This window comes from Trachypithecus francoisi, unplaced genomic scaffold (genome assembly GCF_009764315.1).
Source record: "Trachypithecus francoisi isolate TF-2019V2 unplaced genomic scaffold, Tfra_2.0 Lachesis_group2, whole genome shotgun sequence".
Taxonomy (NCBI): Eukaryota; Metazoa; Chordata; class Mammalia; order Primates; family Cercopithecidae; genus Trachypithecus; species Trachypithecus francoisi.
In genome coordinates, this window is record NW_022681465.1 from 130978794 (window position 1) to 130998064 (window position 19271).

The 19271-nt window shown below is 40.5% G+C and overlaps 1 protein-coding gene across 5 annotated transcripts in view; it reads left to right on the plus strand.

Annotated features, from left to right (window-relative positions):
- ATP10B (ATPase phospholipid transporting 10B (putative)) overlaps positions 1-19271 on the plus strand; it is a 280240-nt gene that overhangs the window by 236496 nt on the left and 24473 nt on the right. For all 5 annotated transcript variants that reach the window (XM_033180385.1, XM_033180386.1, XM_033180387.1 and 2 more), the window contains 6 exons: positions 4525-4846; positions 7749-7825; positions 9194-9319; positions 12959-13159; positions 14661-14741; positions 16110-16214. In XM_033180385.1, the coding sequence (XP_033036276.1) occupies positions 4525-4846; positions 7749-7825; positions 9194-9319; positions 12959-13159; positions 14661-14741; positions 16110-16214 (912 nt within the window). The remainder of the gene's footprint in view (positions 1-4524; positions 4847-7748; positions 7826-9193; positions 9320-12958; positions 13160-14660; positions 14742-16109; positions 16215-19271) is intronic.

Below are 19271 nucleotides of genomic sequence, written 5' to 3' on the forward strand. Positions count from 1 at the left end.
AATGTTGGGGAGGTTTATATTTCATTTTTACTCCATGAAGCAACAATATACACCTCTTTTTTAAAAATAAAACTAGTGCAGATTATGAAAAATGCCAGAGGATCTTTAGATGAATTGGAAAAATCATTTACTTTCCTGTCAGGTGCACAGATTATTAGATTAAACCTTAATGAATTTTCAAAATGAAAATAAGCTCAGGGAAAACTTGGGTTTTAATATTGTGCTTAGGAAGGGAAGTAATTTTCAGCTTGCTTGAGTGCTTGATCCCCATGCCTGCCTGTCCTGCTTGTAATGGAAATTTGGTTTGCAATGATTCTTTCACTCCAGGTAATTCTAGAAGGAGAACATCTGCAAACCAGTGAGGCAGTCAGCCAGAGGGAGATCTGCTCGTTGGTTAAACAGCCGAAGCTCCTAAGGAACAGTCAGCCATACTCCACCTTTAATTCAGTCAATGACAGTTCTTTCTGTCCAGTATCATCCAGGATAGTGCCTGAATCCTCAGCCGTGCCTACACCCTTGGGCTCACTAAACCTGTAAGATTAGTCTTTTCATCTCTTTACCTGGGATGAAAAATAAAATGTTAAGCCAGAAACTGGGGAAATATACTCTAAGTCTTAGTTTATTTAAACCCTAGTTTAGTGTAGTTACATATTTCCTCCAAGGTTTTTAATTTGCCTAATTCACTATAAATTGATTTAGGATTACTATCTCTTTGCTAGGTGTATTAAAGCAATAATGAAGTTATGGGATCTACCTAGACCTCAGAATTCTTATCCCAAAGATGAGAGAATTACTAATCACTGACATGTTCATCAACCAAGGAATTTTAAAAGGAACTAATGTATTAGATAGGAACTAATACTGAAACCACTATTATTACTATTGTAATAATTTTGTTAATAATAATTAACAACATGTATTGAAGTTTTAACATGGTTCAAATGACATTCTTCTTGAACTTCTATTCTCCTCATCTGTAAAACAGATTAAAACTATTAACTTCACAGATTACTGGCAGGATTAAATAAGATCACAGAAAAAAACGACTTACTTAGTACAGTACTTATGTTAGTTATCTATTACTACATAACAAATAACTCCAAACCTTAGGACCTAAAACAACAGACATTTATTATCTTATAGTTTCTGTGGATTAGGAGTTCAGGGGCATCTTAGCTGGGCATTCCTAGCTCAAGGTCTCTCTTGAGGTTGGACTCAAGCTGTTGGTCAGGGCTGTGGGCTCATCTGATAGCTCAACAGATGGGTGGTTTGGGCACGGGAAGGAGTTCTGCTTCCAAATTCACCAAAATAACTGTTAGCAGGCCTCAGTTCCTCACTCTGTGGGCCTCTCCACAGGACTGCTATACAACATGATAGCTGGTTTTCCTCAGGGCTAATCATCCAAGAGAAAGTGAGAAAGAACACCAAATTGGAAGCCACTGTCTTTTTATAACCTAATATGGGAGGTGACATCCCATCACTTCTGCAGAATTCCCTTCATCAGAAAGGAGTCTCTAGGTCTAGACCACAGTCAATGAAAGGAGATTACACAAGGGCATGAATACCAGGAAGTGGAGATCACTGGGAACCACCATCTTAGAGGCTTCCTACCACAGTACAGGAGGCATTCTAAATGTTCAATGAATGGTAATTATTGTACTATTTTAAAAGCTGGATATAAGTAAATTCAGAGATGATTTAATTTTAAAGCTTATGTCTCCAATGACTTGCTTTAGTCATATATTGGAGGAATTTATATAATTGGTGCCAGTCCCAGCTTCCAAAGGACTACTTTGATCTCTTTCCAGATAAGTGCCTCTGGTATAAGTGCACACTCCTAGAACTGCTTTCTGTGGCCCCCCGGGCTCTATGCATATTCTAGTGCCTGCAGCACTCAATTTAGCATCTTAAAGGTAGGCACAGGAATAATAGACTATGTCTTTGTTCTTTCCAAAATAAGTTATGCCAGGACAGAGTGCAGTGACTCACACCTGTAATCCCAGCACTTTGGAAGCCAAGGCAGATGGATCACTTGAGGTCAGGAGTTCAAGACCAGCCTGGCTAAAATGGTGAAACCCTGTCTTTACTAAAAATATAAAAATTAGCCAAGTATGGTGGTGCATGATGGTAATCCCAGTTACTTGGGAGGCTGAGGCATGAAAATCACTTGAACCCTGGAGGCAGAGGTTGTAGTGAGACGAGATCATGCCACTGCACTCCAGCCTGGGTGACAGAGTGAGACTCTGCCTCAAAAAAAAAAAAAAAGTTATGCCAGACATTTTCCCAGACAGAAATCTCAAGATCAGTGTTCCCTAACCCTGGTCCTTCAGAACTGCTTTCACAATTTTTTCCAAAATCTGTATATGACTTGTACCGTTTTTTTACTTAATAAGTTGACTCACTTTGAATATTATTTTTAGAAGAAACTTTTAGCACTTCAATAAATGTAAAATCATCATCCCTTGCCACGGATGAAGGAACATGTAAAATGAAGACCCGTGTAAAGAAAACAATGATATTAAAATTGATTAAATTAATTCAAGATGGATTAAAGACTTAAATGTTAGACCTAAAACCATAAAAACCCTAAAAGAAAACCTAGGCAATACCATTCAGGACATAGGCATGGGCAAGGACTTCATGACTAAAACACCAAAAGCAATGGCAACAAAAGCCAAAATAGACAAATGGGATCAAATTAAACTAAAGAGCTTCTGCACAGCAAAAGAAACTACCATCAGAGTGAACAGGCAACCTACAGAATGGGAGAAAATTTTTGTAATCTACCCATCTGACAAAGGGTTAACATCCACAATCTACAAAGAACTTAAATTTACAAGAAAAAAATCAAACAACCCCATCAAAAAGTAGACAAAGGATATCAACACTTTTCAAAAGAAGACATTTATGCAGCCAACAGACACGTGAAAAAAATGCTCATCATCACTGGTCATCAGAGAAATACAAATCAAAACCACAATGAGATACCATCTTACACCACTCAGAATGGCGATCATTGAAAAGTCAGGAAACAATAGGTGCTGGAGAGGATGTGGAGAAATAGGAACACTTTTACACTGTTGGTGGGACTGTAAACTAGTTCAACCATTGTGGAAAACAGTATGGCGATTCCTCAAGGATCTAGAACTAGAAATACCATTTGATCCAGCCATCCCATTACTGGGTTTATACCCAAAGGATTATAAATCATGCTGCTATAAAGACACATGCACACATATGTTTATTGTGGCACTATTCACAATAGCAAAGACTTGGAATCAACCCAAATGTCCATCAATGAGAGACTGGATTAAGAAAATGTGGCACATATACACCATGGAATCCTATGCAGCCATAAAAAAGGATGAGTTCATGTCCTTTGTAGCGATATGGATGAAGCTGGAAACTATCATTCTGAGCAAACTATTGCAAGGACAGAAAACAAAACACCGCATCTCACTTGGAGGTGGGAACTGAACAATGAGAACACTTGGACACAGGGCAGGGAACATCACACACTGGGGCCTGTCATGGGGTGGGGGAATCGGGGAGGGATAGCATTAGGAGAAATATCTAATGTAAATGACAAGTTAATGGGTGCAGCAAACCAACATGGCACATGTATACATATGTAACCTGCACATTGTGCACAGGTACCCTAAAACTTAAAGTATAATAAAAATGAATTGAGAATGCTGTTTTCTGCCATGACTTTATTAAAAAGTGATGTTCAGAAAAGTTGATATCAAGAATAAATTTGAATCAAAATATGACTATCTTTGATATAATCAAAAGTAATGGAAGAAAAAAATTGAAAAAGGAAATACTTTCTCACTATATTTCAAGGCAAACACCAGAAAAAAATTAATAAGTTTATTTCCATCAATAAGACTTTCATAACCATAGTCCGTTCAAACCAATATGATCAATGCTTCATGCCACAGTTCTTAGCACCCTTCGTGGAATACAACAATGGAAAAACACAGGGACAATGTATTTTTTCAATTAGGAAGCCACGGTTCAAGTGGTAATGATCCTGACTCCACTACTAAGTTTGGATGATCTTGGGTGAGTTATTAAAGATCTCATTTCAATCTCCTCATCTCTAAGACTGGGAATACACACCCTATCTACCACACGGGAATGTTCTGAGGAACAAAGGGGAACTTAAATGACCTCTGAGAAATACAAAGCACCATACCAGCATGACATATTGTCATTATTTACCATCATATTAGTATTATTTATTATGCCATCCTTGTATCTATCTCCATCTTGCTGAGCTATTTTCACTCCCACTCACAAGCAGTGTCTTCTATTTTGTCTGTTAATTTGGTTCCAAATTAATATTCCTTTGATGTTATGTCATATATTGCAGAGAAATGTAAAAATTAGAGAATAGTTTATAAGTAATCTCTATGGTAGTAGATTTTTATGACTATCTTACTATAGAATAAAGTGAAATTGTTAACATGCATTTCCAAGGTTGCTTACAAAATACTGTATTATTATGCCTCTTTATAGGAGACCTGTGAATCCATCCTCAATTATGCATTGGAAGAGCTAAAGCAATTTCATGAACTACAGAAGCCAGACCGCAAGCTCTTTGGGTTCCACTTACCTTCCAAGACACCATCCATCACCTCAGAAGCTGTGGTTCCAGAAGCTGGATTGGTCATTGATGGGAAGACATTGAATGCCATCTTCCAAGGAAAGCTAGAGAAGAAGTTTCTGGAATTGACCCAGTATTGTCGGTCCGTCCTGTGCTGCCGCTCCACGCCACTCCAGAAGAGTATGATAGTCAAGTTGGTGCGAGACAAGTTGCACGTCATGACCCTCTCCATAGGTACCCATCATACTGAGATGCGGGTGGCACCTTGGCAGGGATGATCTGATGAAAGACTGGACCAGAGGTGGGAGGTCAGGTCTCAAAGTCAGAATGTTTAGGCTGTGAGTCATTGTCTTAGAGGGAGAGAGTTCAAAATGACAATCAAGATGCAGCAACTAGGGGATGAAGTGGGACAGTGCATCAAAGTTCCTGGAACTAGCAAGTCAGCTAAAGATAAATCAGGATTTAGATGGAGGTCAAAACCAGCAGGGGCCTTGAATTCAGTGCATCCAGGTAGTTTAATCAATGATATATACTCAGACCATCTTAATTCTGGGATGCAGATCATTTTCCCTTTCATACTTTGTGCATGGCACAGCTTCAGGTGTTTAGGGATTTGATAGTATTCTGAGTGTTGATGGCTGGTGGGGAGATTTTAAAGATTGGAACTGTCTCCTGTTTAACTTGTGTTTATTTCTAAATACGAGGCCAGCACAAAGCATATCACCAATAGATGCTAGCATTGGTTGATAAGGAATTTTTCAGAGGGGGCTAAACTTTAATCATGTTGGGACAGAGAAATGAAAACTGCACTTACTTAACACCTTTCAGGAACAACCAAACCTGGTTTAAAAGAATCTTTGTGATCTTCTGTTACCCTCAGCCACAGCTCTTATTGTGGTCACCTTTCTTTCTCCAACATTTGCCTTTCCATGTTCCAACAAATGAAACTGTTTACCATTCTGGGCCGTGTCCTCTCTCACTTCTGGGCCTTTGCACAAGTTATTTCCTCTGTAAAACACTTCTTCCAATCCCACCTAACTTTGCTTTCCCCTGGGGGCTCCCACAGCAACCAGGACTCATAGCTCAAAGCACTGTCATACCTTCTGTGATGGCCTCCTCAGTAGACCCTCACTCAGTAGAACATCTACTCGAGTTCCTCGAGCAGAAAGATCATGTCAGCCTTATTCACTGTTGGATCCCCTGCCCAGCACATACCAAGCACATAGTAAATATTGCCTTCTCTTAGAGGATGAAATGGGGACAGGGATATCTCTTAGGGATATTCTTACAGATGTTGCCAGCTTCTCCTCCTTCTACACAGGCATGAGAAAAGATTTTCTTTCCTGACATTTCAAATAGAAACCCTATTAAACATGACGGTTTTGTTCCTGGTCTTCAGGTAAGAACAGTAGAGAATAACAAGAGTGGGCCAGAAAGAAAGAAGAGAGCAAACCTTTAGCAACGACATCCTACTTTTATGCCTGGAATTGTCCTCTTCAGAAATTCAGACACACACAAGGCAATGGCCCAAGAATGATTTTCTCTGAGGTCAGATATTGGCTTCACTCCCATAGCAACAGAAACAAAACCAGCGTGGCAAGAAATAGCATGGTTTCACACCTCTACTTCTCCTGGTTCACTAACAGAAGAGGTTAAAGGTTGGATTTATTCTACCATGGGGATGATTAAAATTATGCATTGCTATGAAATCAAAAAAAATTTAGAATAAAGGCTACTTATGGCAAAATTTTTAAGACCAATAAATGTGTCATCAGATAACTAGGAGAAGAATCATTCTCTCCCTCCCATTTTATATTCTACATCATCATAATACATCATATAATAAACTTATGATATATCTTTATAAAGATATAAATTTTATCTTTCTATATAAAGATATAAAATATCAATATAAATTCTATATCATAATAATATAAATATTAATTGTGGCTTATTCTGAGAAACTGCTAGAAAACAGGTAGGGCCAGGAAAAGAATGAAGGCAGCATAGTCTACAACAAGGGTTGGCAAACTATGGCCTGCAGGCTGAATCCAACCCACGGCATGTTTTTGTATGGATACTAAGAATGATTTTTCTATTTTTCAATGTAAAATTTATAAAATACTAATAGCCTTTCAGCAAGAATAACTGTTCAGTTTTGCTTCTTGGCTCACAAAACCTAAAATATTTGCCATCTGACCCTATACAGAAGAAGTTTGCTGAACTCCCATCTAAAAGATAAAGCACTGGGGAGAGTTTAGCTTCTGGGGAAGGCCTCGCTATATAAAGCTATCTGTGGCTACTTAAATTTAATTAAATCGAATTTCACCAGCAAAATTTCCGTAGTCACATATGGTTACTGGTTTCTGTATTGGACAGTGCAGATATAGAACATTTCTCTCATCACAGAAAGATCTTGAACAGTCTTGGTATACAAGGAGACCGTGTGTGTGTGTGTGTGTGTGTGTGTGTGTGGTGTGTGTGTGTGTCTTTCTATGCCTTACCTCCAGTTTCCTGAAACAACTCAGTTCATTGAATGGGAACTCAGTGTGACTAAATGTATTTCAAAAACATGAGTCAATCTCATTTTTCTACACTGAGAAGCAAAGCAGAATATCATCCCTCTCCTTGGAAACCATTGACAATTTCTGATGATTTCACTGTCCAAGCTGTCCAGTTGTCTTGATATGGTTAGTATTTCAAGTTTGACTGGGGGAAGTGTGTTGGCCCTGGAATCTGAAAGATCTGAGTTCCATTTATCCTGGGTCCTTTCTCTAGTGGAATTACCCTTGCCAAGTCTCTAAGTTGCTCAACTTCTCCATTTGCTGATCAGTAAAGTTCACTGTAACATTTGTGAAGGCATTTTTTTTTTTTTGAAAACTGCCCAAGTCTCTTGATTACCATTATATCCCCAATACCTAACACTGTGCCTAGAAAAAAAAGACAGTAAGTCCTATATTTGTTGAATGGTAAAGAAAATGGTGGACCTATTGTCCAAAGAAGAAAGTACTATAGCAATGACTTTCTATAGCACTAATGTTGAAAGGATTCAATTGTACATAATTGGGGACACTTTAGAGCTACCTCATTGTCACTGAGCAGTTGAACCAAAAATACCTCATGACCTCTCTTTCAGGTGATGGAGCAAATGATGTAAGCATGATTCAAGCTGCTGATATTGGAATTGGAATATCTGGACAGGAAGGCATGCAGGTATTGTTCTCTGCAACTGTTCGTTTCTTCCTTCCTTTTTTTGGTCCATAGTTGACATATAAGGAAATCTCCAGAGTGTTGGAGAAACTTCTCCCTGAGAACATCCACCCACATCCAAAGTTGCAATGCCCTCCATAAGCAATGACAGACATAAGGACATTGGAAATCATTTTGCAAATGTACGCTTTCATAGTGTCAAAATTCAAAAAAGAATACTAACTTGACTGCTAAACGTTCCCATTAAAACAGACAACATTTTGTGTTTGTGGGTTTTGAGCCATTAACAATTGTATTTCCACCACCAGTGTAAACATTTGGCACTGCTTAAATTTGTTGATGAGGATAGAGAGCATTGAAGGGGAAGCTGCAGAATAGTTCTGAATGTTACCCTTTGGCGTGTCTCCTATATGCTAGCAATCTGTTAGACCAGGGGTATCCAATCTTTTGGCTTCCCTGGGCCACATTGGAAGAAGAATTGTATTGGGCTACACACAAAATGCACTAACTATAGCTGATGAGTTTTAAAAAACTGCAAAAAAAATAAGTCTCATAATTTTGGGCCACATTCAAAGCCATCCTGGCTTGCATTAGACACTTCACATTTAGGATCTCACTGAACTTTAATAATCATCACACCCTCTAATGGATTGTTATCCATTTTTTAGATTGGGAAACTGAGGCACAGGGAATTAGACCAAAATTTATACCAGGATTTACAAACAGGCATGTTCAGTGTTCATGTTTTCAAAAGAGTACTATAAACTGTTTCTTGTTCTGAGTAATCCCAGGGGCAGAAGACGTATTTCAGCTCCAGGTAAAGCAAGAGCTGTCACTTAGCTCTATCTGTGAATGGAGCCAATGGCCTGCCTCAAGAGGTGGTGAAAGTGTTCAGAGGATTGAAAATTGCTTGAATAGAAGTCCCTTCTCCCTGGTTAACCATCGCATCCCTAGTATAGTGCCTGATACATAATGGGCCACAGTCACAGATGGAGCTAAGTGACAGCTCTTCCTTTACCTGGAGCTGAAATACGTCTTCTGCCCCTGGGATTACTCAGAACAAGACACAGTTTATGGTACTCTTTGAACATGCCTGTTTACAAATCCTGCTTGCTGGATAAATGGATGCAGAGCCACCTTAGACCACTGATCCCTTCTGATCTGCCCTCCTTGGATTCTAGTGAGATTTGGATTTCCCAGAAGGGATGGTGGGGTGTCAGAATCCAAAAAGCTACCCAAGTGTGACCACAACAAGGGGTCTTTAGGACTCTGCTGGCCACGGGCCTAGACCAAAGCAACGCCCTTGAGAGAGTCCCTCTGGGGCACTGGCAGCCATGGATGGAAGCTGATGTGTCTGTTCTCCCCTCTCAGGCTGTCATGTCCAGCGACTTTGCCATTGCCCGCTTTAAGCATCTCAAGAAGCTACTGCTTGTGCACGGCCACTGGTGTTACTCGCGCCTGGCCAGGATGGTGGTATACTATCTCTACAAGAATGTGGTAAGTAGCCTGTGGCATCCTCCCACCCAGGCCTTGGCAGTCCTTGCCACAGGGCCAGATCTCCCCCTAGCAGTGGGCAAAGCACCTCAGCATAAAAGGAACGAGTCCAGCTGGCATAGTGTTGGATCTTGAAACTGTTCCTTAATAGCTCTGTGACCTTGAGCTAGACTCTTCACTTTCTATTTTTGTGAAGTTATTGGTAGAATTGGCAATGCTGTATGAAAAGCACCTGGCACACAGAGGGCAGCATGAATGGCTACTAGTGTAGACTCTGGAGTCAGACACATTGGGTTCAAAATCCAGATTCCCATATGTGATAGTGTCCCTAAATCTCAGTTTCACCATCTGTAAAACGGGGGGTGGTAAGAGTACCTTTCTCATATATTTGCTATGAGAACTAAATGAAAGCTTGCATATAGTGGTTAGCATATCATAATCGTCTATAAAGTTAACCATTTTTGTTATTGTTGTTGCTGTCATTACTCTTGGAGTTAAATCTCAAATGAGATTTTCTTATTGTAACAAAGAAGGATTTGAAGAGCTAGTCTGACTTGTATCTTAGATTTCCTCTCTGTATAGAGCCAGCTCAATGCAAGAGCTACCCCCCATGCCTTGGGAGAGTGAAGATGAAAAGTACCTCATAGAATACAAGGCTGGAGCCCATGGCTTCAACTTGGGATTTATACATCACTTCAGTGCCCTGGCTTTCTTTCAGGGAGTTTCTGGAGGGCAAGATACTAAATAAAATATCTACATGGCAAAGATGTTTGAGGTGAAGAGATTGCGTAATCTTACCTGACTCCAACATGCTGTATGACCTTGAAGAAACTGAAGCGCACAGAGATTAATTAATCTTTTCATCAATAATATGGGGAAACTATGATTCTATGTCAAGAGGCCTTAGAGTCAGAGCTGTGAAAAGCATATAGCCCTATACAAATACAAACAATAAGTTGTGTCTCCTAAAAACTATGTTGTTTTCTGTCTTGTTGGAGGTCCCAAAGCAAACACATACCAATTTAATACCTGTCTTCTGACAGGTATTAAAACTGTCAGAAGACTCTTGTTTGAAAAACCCTTTATTTACAATGAGTATAGGAAGAAGTCAGAACATTGCTATACTAATAGAGGGAACAAAAGACTGAGTTTTTCATTATGTAGTTCAAAGGCTTTCAATAAACTCCAAGATCCTCCAAACAGAATTTGACTCCTCTTTGCATAAGTGAAAGGGGAGGATTAAGACCAAGGTGATGGAAGAAAAACATTAGCCAGGTAGTAGCTACAAAATTGCATGTTTTTTCCTCTTGCTCCAGTCTCTTTCAGACTCTGACACAGTCACCCTTGCTCAGGAATGACTTCCTGTGCAAAGTTCAATGTATATGTAGATAAACAGCATGACAAAAAGTAATGTAAATTCAGTCAGCTCGATGGTAATATTATCTCAGCAAGTCTATGCAAACAAGTCACTCCATCTGACTTGAAACTCACTTTGAGAGTGAAAGACTGTTTACTTAGAATTCAAAATGCCCCTGTTTAATTTTTTTGGCAGCTCAAGGAATAATTCTTTTCAATAAGCACAGCCTCTTCTCTGCATTAAATTTGTGAAATAGGAAAGAAAACGTTTCCAAGCAGCCACGCTTTCAAAGCTTAAATGATATTTATTTCCAACCCAATGCCATGCTCAAAATTGCGATACTGATGCCGCATTATCTCCCTGTTGCAATTAGAAGGTGGAAAACTATGACTTCCACATCCGAAACCAATTTCAGAGGGGATTAAAACCCAGCCTGCTCTGAAATTTGAACAATGAATTAATTACTGCACTGTAGCTTCTTGAGAGAAAGAGCAGGCATCCAATCTCAGCAATGCTGCCACAGGGTTCAATGCACTTCCTGCAAGGTACAAAGATTCCAGTTAAGCAGAAGTGAAAAACAACCAAGATCTTACCAGGGCCTCAGGAGGAAAGAAGCACTCTGTAATGTTAAAACTCCAGGATGGGTGTTAGCATAGAGCTAAGATTAACTACATCGATTCAAACAACAATTGAATGTCTGCTGTGTGTTGGGAACAGGGCTGAGCAATGGGTATAGAGCAAGAATCAAGCCAATCATGGCCCACGTGAGGCTTACTGTCTACATCAGGTCTCAGGAAGCTTTCTCTTCAAAGAGCTAGATAATAAATATTTTCAGCTTTGCAAGCTGTATATGTCTAGGAAAGTCTAATTGTACAAGCCAAAGATAGGATGAGAAAGTTTAGAGGTGGTCAAAAAGAGAAAGAACTTTGAAAATTCAGATGCTGATTGTACCATCCTCTAGCTCTGAATTTGGGCAGGGGGCAACAGTATGTCAGAACCTCAGATTCTTCATCTGTAGAGTGGGCCTAATAATGTGATTATTGTTAATATCAACATGTGTGATATATTAGTACAATAACATAGTACTATTGCTATTAGCAATATTAACCTTGCAAGGTTGTTAGGACAATCTATAGTGTGTATTGCACATCCAGCGATGTACTATATGCTAATATACTGATGTATATCTCACTCCTGGCACATATAGAAGGTCAAATCTTACACTGATGTTACTACTAGTGGCAATATGTTTGTTAAAATAGAGAGCCCCTCCAAAATAACATTGACTCAGCAGTTCAGAAATAGGAGTTACAGCTTGAACACAAACCTGCTGAATGATTTCTTGCAAGACCCTTCACATCTCTGTGCCTCCGCCCCACATAACTGAGAAGTTCTAGTTCTAACTCCAGGACCAGCTGCTTATATGTATGACCTTGGTCAAATCACCAAACCATATCGCAATATGGCAGACAATAACAGTGACCCAGCCCATCCACAAGACAGGAGATCTTGAGTGAGAAAGAGTTTTAGAAAAAAACGAACAACCTTTAGGCAGATTTTCTCATTTACCCTTCTGAGCTGCATGACGATTAGGAAAGTATAGTGAAGTCAACCTTCTCACGAGGTCATCATCCTACCAGGTGTCCTGCTCATGGTTCAGTCTTTCTATTACCCCTTTGTCAGTGACATCTCTTTCTATTACCACTCTACTGCCATTCATATTTCACATGCCATTGGTCTAAGTACTACTCTTCCCAGCTGACAAATGATGAAATGATGTTCAGAAAGGTTAAGCAGTTTGTCCAAGGTCACACAGCTAGTAAGTGACAGAACTGGGGATTCAAAACCAGGCCTCTCTGCCTCCAAAATCTGTACTTTTAACCACCATGGTACAGTAAGTCCTCACTTAATGTCATCAATAGGTTCTTAGAAACTGTGATGTTGAATGAAGCAATGTTATTCCAGGACTTGCCATACATCATTTTGTTTTAAGTTGCAGTTTCTAAGAACCTATTGGCAATGTTAAGTGAAGATTCACTATCCACTTCCCTTAAACAAGTTGGTGGAATTCCCTTCAGGTCCTGAAGAATGTCAGTAGCAATAGTAGTAGTGGTAACAGCGGTAGCTACTACTCTGAGGATTAGAATTACCTCTAATCCTTACATAACCCTGTGTATTATAAATGAGAAAACTGCCACTCCAGCAGCTCCCAGAGGTCCCAAGCAGCAGCTGGTGACCGGCTGCACACGGAGTCCCACTCACAAGGCCATGCTCTTTGCCTGCAGTGCTATGTCAACCTGCTCTTCTGGTATCAGTTCTTCTGTGGTTTCTCCGGCTCCACCATGATTGATTACTGGCAGATGATATTCTTCAATCTCTTCTTTACCTCCTTGCCTCCTCTCGTCTTTGGAGTCCTTGACAAAGACATCTCTGCAGAAACACTCCTGGCATTGCCTGAGCTATACAAGAGTGGCCAGAACTCTGAGGTAAGGGGATCGGGCAGCCAAGGGGAGGTGACTTCAGCTTCATACTAACCTCTACCTCCCCGCTGGAGGCATCAGAGAAAGAGCTATATGCTGGGGTCAGGAGCCTGCATTCTGACCACTCTTCCATCATTTCCTTTGAGTAACTCCTCTCTCTTTCCTGACCTGTTTCCCATTTGCTGTTGAGGGTGTTGGGCCAGACTAGTGGGTATTTTTAATTATTTCTTAATTATATCACACATTAATATGGGACTGCCCTAGTCGAAGGGGAAGAGGCATGCAGAAAGATCCTATACCTTTTGGCGGGCCCCTCCAGGCTCTGAGATGCATCGATAGAACCCCCAAAACCCAGTCTGGGAACTGTTGGGATTTATAGCCACTTGCTTTTCACTGGATAAGGTATACAATGGTTCTGTTTTCATATTAGGGAAGGTAAAGCGTTGAACTCAAAATTGCATGTGCTGTAGAACTTGCTGATATCAAATAGACTAAGGCAGGCCTGAGAAGTCATCGGGTGGCATCCTAGGAGGTCCAGAGAGGCCACACTGCAGCCCTGAGTGATTTGGAGAAGTCAGACAGCATGTACTCCCAGCACCAGCAAGAAGCTGCATCAAGAGACTCCGGATGCCTCGAAGAGGGAGCTCTGGGAAGAGGGACTTTGCAATGCCAGAGAGTATCTTGCACTTGGAGGAAAGGAGGGCAAAGCCAGGTGTGGTGTTTGAGAGCTGGCAATTATTTATAGACAAACAGCAAGCCTAGTTGTAACCCAAAGACAAGAGGAGAGAGCAACACAGAAGCCCAAGCAGTCCAGACGAAGGGGGCATGGTGGGAGCACGTGTTCATCTTGGGCTCTTTTAAGTTTACCCTTCCCGTCAACGTGCAGGCTGCATAACAAATTCCTTGAGTATTTAAAATAAGTTAATGAAGCAAAACCCAAAAACTATAAAGGTTTGACTTTTCCCAGGGAAGGCACAAAGATTGATGCCTGAGAAGCATTGTTTCTGAAGCTGTTGAGCTTCAGAAACTCTTGGGAACCTGTGATTCAGGCTATGATTGAGATCTCTCAGATGCCACTTAGACACTTCAGAATCTCTACACGTACCAAGTTTGTAGCAGCACTAGCAATAGAGCTAATGAGTGATAACGATGAATAACTGAGTACTTGCTAGGCACTAAGGCCTGAGTACTTACTAGGTACTAAGGCACAATTGCATTTAGTCCTCTTGAACCCCAAGGAGATAGACTGTGTTATTTTTGCCCACATTTCATGGAAGAAGAGACTAGTTCTCTGCACAGTTTAGTAATTTTCACAAGGTCACACAGTTAGTTGAACTGAAGTCTGTCACCCCCAAGTCTGCTCCTAATTACTACATTCTACTACCACAAATACAAGAGGCATTGTAAGTGTCTGGTTGTCTGTCCCTGCCACATGCAAGAAAGTTGCTTGCAAAGAATTGAGACTTGCTATAAGGGTGGTAACTATTGGTGTGTTCTCTCCTGGCAGTGCTATAACCTGTCGACTTTCTGGATTTCTATGGCAGATGCATTCTACCAGAGCCTCATCTGTTTCTTTATCCCTTACCTGGTAAGTCATATAGTCCCATTCTAATCACATAAATTGCAGAGAAGAACTGGTCCTTTTTATATAAAGTTCCAGACTAGTCGTGGCCTTCTGGACACTTTAGAGCAGAGGCTCAAACAGGTGGCCTGCAGACTACATCCAACCCAAGGTGTTTGAAAAGTCAGAAACACTACCTAAACGTTTTGATTTCTGCTGGCTCTTGAAAAACTGAAAGCTATATTTATACTGGGTCATTTTTCCCTTATAGCAAAAATCTGGACTTGACTTTGCAGTTGGGCTCACCTTGTGAGCATGTTCTCCAGTTTGCCTTAGTCTCTACCACTCCCCTTTGTCTTACACCTGGCTATCTTCACTCATTAACTGTTTCCTACTTGAACACTGAAGGTATTTGAATTTACTACCCTTGATTTTTATACAGGCTTGTGCTTTGAAAGTCAAGGAAGCTAGCCTTCAGAGGCAGCAAGTTCTGACAATGAGATACCACATTATCTGAAAAAATAGCAAGAATGCAGATAATAAGGGATACCAGCCCAATCTCAGTTTGATTCCTCAGTTTAAATGGTGAGAATTTAGGTAGCAAACAATATATGTCTTCTTCCTGGACCCAGGGAACAGGATGGGAAGCAATCGCCACCAGGTAAACACCGTTGCTTATCCAATCTCTGGGCTCCTATTCTTTCATAATTAGCGAGATGATGGGGCTAGGGGAGGCAGGGATCTTGTGCTTTGCTTGAATTTCCTGGCTTACAATACCTCCCTGGCCAGGCCTCTGCTTGGCTTTCCTGCTATATCTTTTGCCCTTGAATATGCTCAACAGACCTACAATATAGACCTCTTTGGAGTTCTACAAACTCTGTGTTCACCCTCAGTTCTGACCTTTGCTGGAACTGCATTTACCCTCTCTTTCCAAGAGATTAACTCCTCTTATTCTGGTCTCAGCTAGTATATCCTCTCTTCTGTGTTCCCAGGGTACCTTGTACTTGCCTCTATTATAGCACTTACTTCCTTAAATTGTACCACATCCACTGTGCCTAATAGAGTAAACTCATCATAGGCAAACACAGAAGTATCCTCAGCTGTTAGCATACTGTCTGATGGGCTCTCAATGAATTCTTTCTTCATTCATTCCACAATGGTTTTACAGTCCCCATCTTGGCTTACTCCTGCAAACACCATTTCTAAATTAGTCCTATCAATTCCTTTCTCATCTTGATCTGTTCCTCAGATCAGTACCACATGGATGGCAGCTGGGTACCTCCTCCTCCTCCATCGACAAACTGCCTTCATTGATGCCTTACAAACACTGTGTCAAAGCCAAAGTTTTAAGTCCACACACATACCTGACAATGCCTGTCTGTTCCTCCTCTGCAGACCTATAAGGGCTCTGATATAGACGTCTTTACCTTTGGGACACCAATCAACACCATCTCCCTCACCACAATCCTCTTGCACCAGGCAATGGAAATGAAGACATGGGTAAGTGTCCCAGAGCCCCTTTGGCTTGAAAATTGTGCTCCTGTCCATTGACTATACTCAAATTTCTGAGTTGTTTCATTCTGTGTTATTGATCCACTCAATAAATACACACTAAGCTGCTACCTATGTCCTATCTGTACAGAGATGAAAGGGGTGAAAAAGATAAAATTCTGGCCTCAACTTGCTTTTCATCTAGCCAGGATGTTAAAACTAACAGATATAAAACAATGAGACAATTAGTTGCAAACATAGATAATATCAATTGATAAAAAGTTCAAGGGTATGGCCAGGCATGGTGGCTCATGCCTGTAATCCCAGCACTTTGGGAGGCCAAGGTGGGCTGATCACCTGAGGTCAGGAGTTCAAGACCAGCCTGGCCAACATGGTGAAACCCCGTCTCTACTAAAAATAAAAAATTAGCTGGGTATGGTAGCAGGCGCCTGTGTTCACAGCTACTTGGGAGGCTGAGGCAGGAGAATTGCTTGAACATGGGAGGTGGAGGTTGCAGTGAGCCAAGATCGTGCCACTGCACTCCAGCCTGGGTGACAGAGTGAGACTCCATCTCAAAAAAAAAAAGTTTAGGGGTGTTTAAGAGACAAGGAAAACATTGACCACTGACCATACATGCCTGAGGCTGTGTTAGGGAAGAATTCTCCACATTTTTTAATTTTAGGGTGAATGTTTAGAAACGTGCCTCCAGGTAACCATATCTCAAGCATATCCAAATATCACATTTTTAACATCTAAGAAGGCAATGTCACCTTTCTGATTAGATTCTTCTAGTCAGTAATAACTATAAAAACTCATAGCTTACAATTCTATGCCAGATGTCTCTCTATATGATTAGCATATATTATTTAAACTCTAGAATCCTTTGTGTTAGGTGTTTTTATATTCCCATTTTACAGATTTAGAAATACGGTAGATGCAATAAGGTTTAACTTGCCCCCAATCACTGCAAGATAGAAGCAAGTTTTGAACCCTGGCAGTTTAATGTGAGCCTCTAACATCCATGCTAATAGTGTAAGTAGATAAGATTGAATGGTACACAGGGAACACTTTGCTGAAAGATTTGTCCTTAGCCAAGCTCAAATGACTTTCTGGAAGCACAAGCATTAAAAATTTGGAAAACAGCCCCAAGTAGGCTCAACATGTTCCTACATTCTGCAATGGAACTCTTCACCCCAACCTCCCACCACCACTGTCACAAGCTAAAGCAGGCCATAACCAGCTGGGCAGTGGCTAAGAGCCACTCAAAGGTAGTTTTGGATCACGGAGGACTCATTTTGAAAACCCCCTCTCCTATTCAACATAGTATTGGAAGTTCTGGTCAGGGCAATCAAGCACGAGAAAGAAATAAAATAGGAATTTTTTTTATTCCTAAAATAGGAATTCCTATTTATCTTCAAATAGGAAGAGAGAAAGTAAAATTGTCTCTTTACAGATGACATGATTGTATATTTAGAAAACCCCATTGTCAGGGCAGGCGCAGCGGCTCACACCTGTAATCCCAGCACTTTGGGAGGCCGAGGCGGGCAGATCACGAGGTCAGGAGCTCAAGATCAGCGTGGCCAACATGGTGAAACCCCATCTCTACTAAAAATACAAAAATTAGCTGGGCATGATGGCATGTGCCCATAATCCCAGCTACTCGGGATTTCAGGAGGCTGAAGCAGGAGAATTGCTTAAACTGGGATCTGGGAGGCGGAGGTTGCAGTAAGCCAAGATGGCACCACTGCACTCCAGCCTGGGCTATGGAGCAAGACTCCATGTCAAAAAAAACAAAACAAAAAAAAAACATTGTCTCAGCCCAGCCCAAAAACTCAGGATATAAAGTCAATGTGCAAAAATCATAAGCATTCCTATACACCAACAACAGACAAGAAGAGCAACAAATCATGAATGAATTTCCATTCACAATTGCTACAAAGAGAATAAAATACCTAGGAATACAGCTAACAAGGGAAGTGAAGGGCGTCTTCAAGGAGAAGTACAAACCACTGGTCAAGGAAATAAGAGAGGACACAAATGGAAAAACATTCCATGCTCATGGATAGGAAGAATCAATATGGTAAAAATGGCCATACTGCCAAAGATATTTATAGATTCAATGCTATTCCCAAACTACCATCGCCATTCTTCACAGAGTTAGAAAAATCTACTTTAAATCTCATATGAAAACAAAAAGGAGCTCATATACCCAAGATAATCCTAAGCAAAAAGAACAAAGCTGGAGGCACCATGCTACCTGACTTCATACTACACTACAAGACTACAGTAACCACAACAGACACATACACCAATGGAACAGAGCAGAGACCTCAAATAACACCACACATCTACAACCATCTAATCTTCAACAAACCAGACAAAAACTAGCAATGGGGAAAAGATTCCCTATTTAATAAATGGTGCTGGGAAAACTGGCTAGCCATGTGCAGAAAAAAACTGGACTCCTTCCTTACACCTTATACAAAAATTGACTCAAGATGGATTAAAGACTTAAACATAAAACCCAAAACCATAAAAACCCTAGAAGAAAACCCAGGTAATACCATTCAGGACATAGGCATGGGCAAAGACTTCATGACTAAAACACCAAAAGCAATTGCAACAAAAGTGAAAATGTACTAAACTAAAGAGCTTCTGCACAGCCAAAGAAACTATCATCAAAGTGAAAAGGCAATCTGCAGAATGGGAGAAAATTTTTGCAATCTAACCATCTGACAAAGGGCTAATATCTAGAATCTACAAGGAACTTAAATTTACAAGAAGAAAACAACCCCATCAAAAAGTGGGTAAAGGATATGAACACATACTTCTCAAAAGATGACATTTATGTGGCCAAAAAACATGAAAAAAAGCTCAACATCAATGATCATTAGAGAAATGCAAATCAAAACCATAATGAGATACCATCTCACGCAAGTCAGAATGGTGATTATTAAAAAGTCAAGAAACAGTAGATGGTGAGGCAGTGGAAAAATAGGAATGCTTTTACACTGTTGGTGGGAATGTAAATTAGTTCAGCCATTGTGGAAGACAGTGTGGTGATCC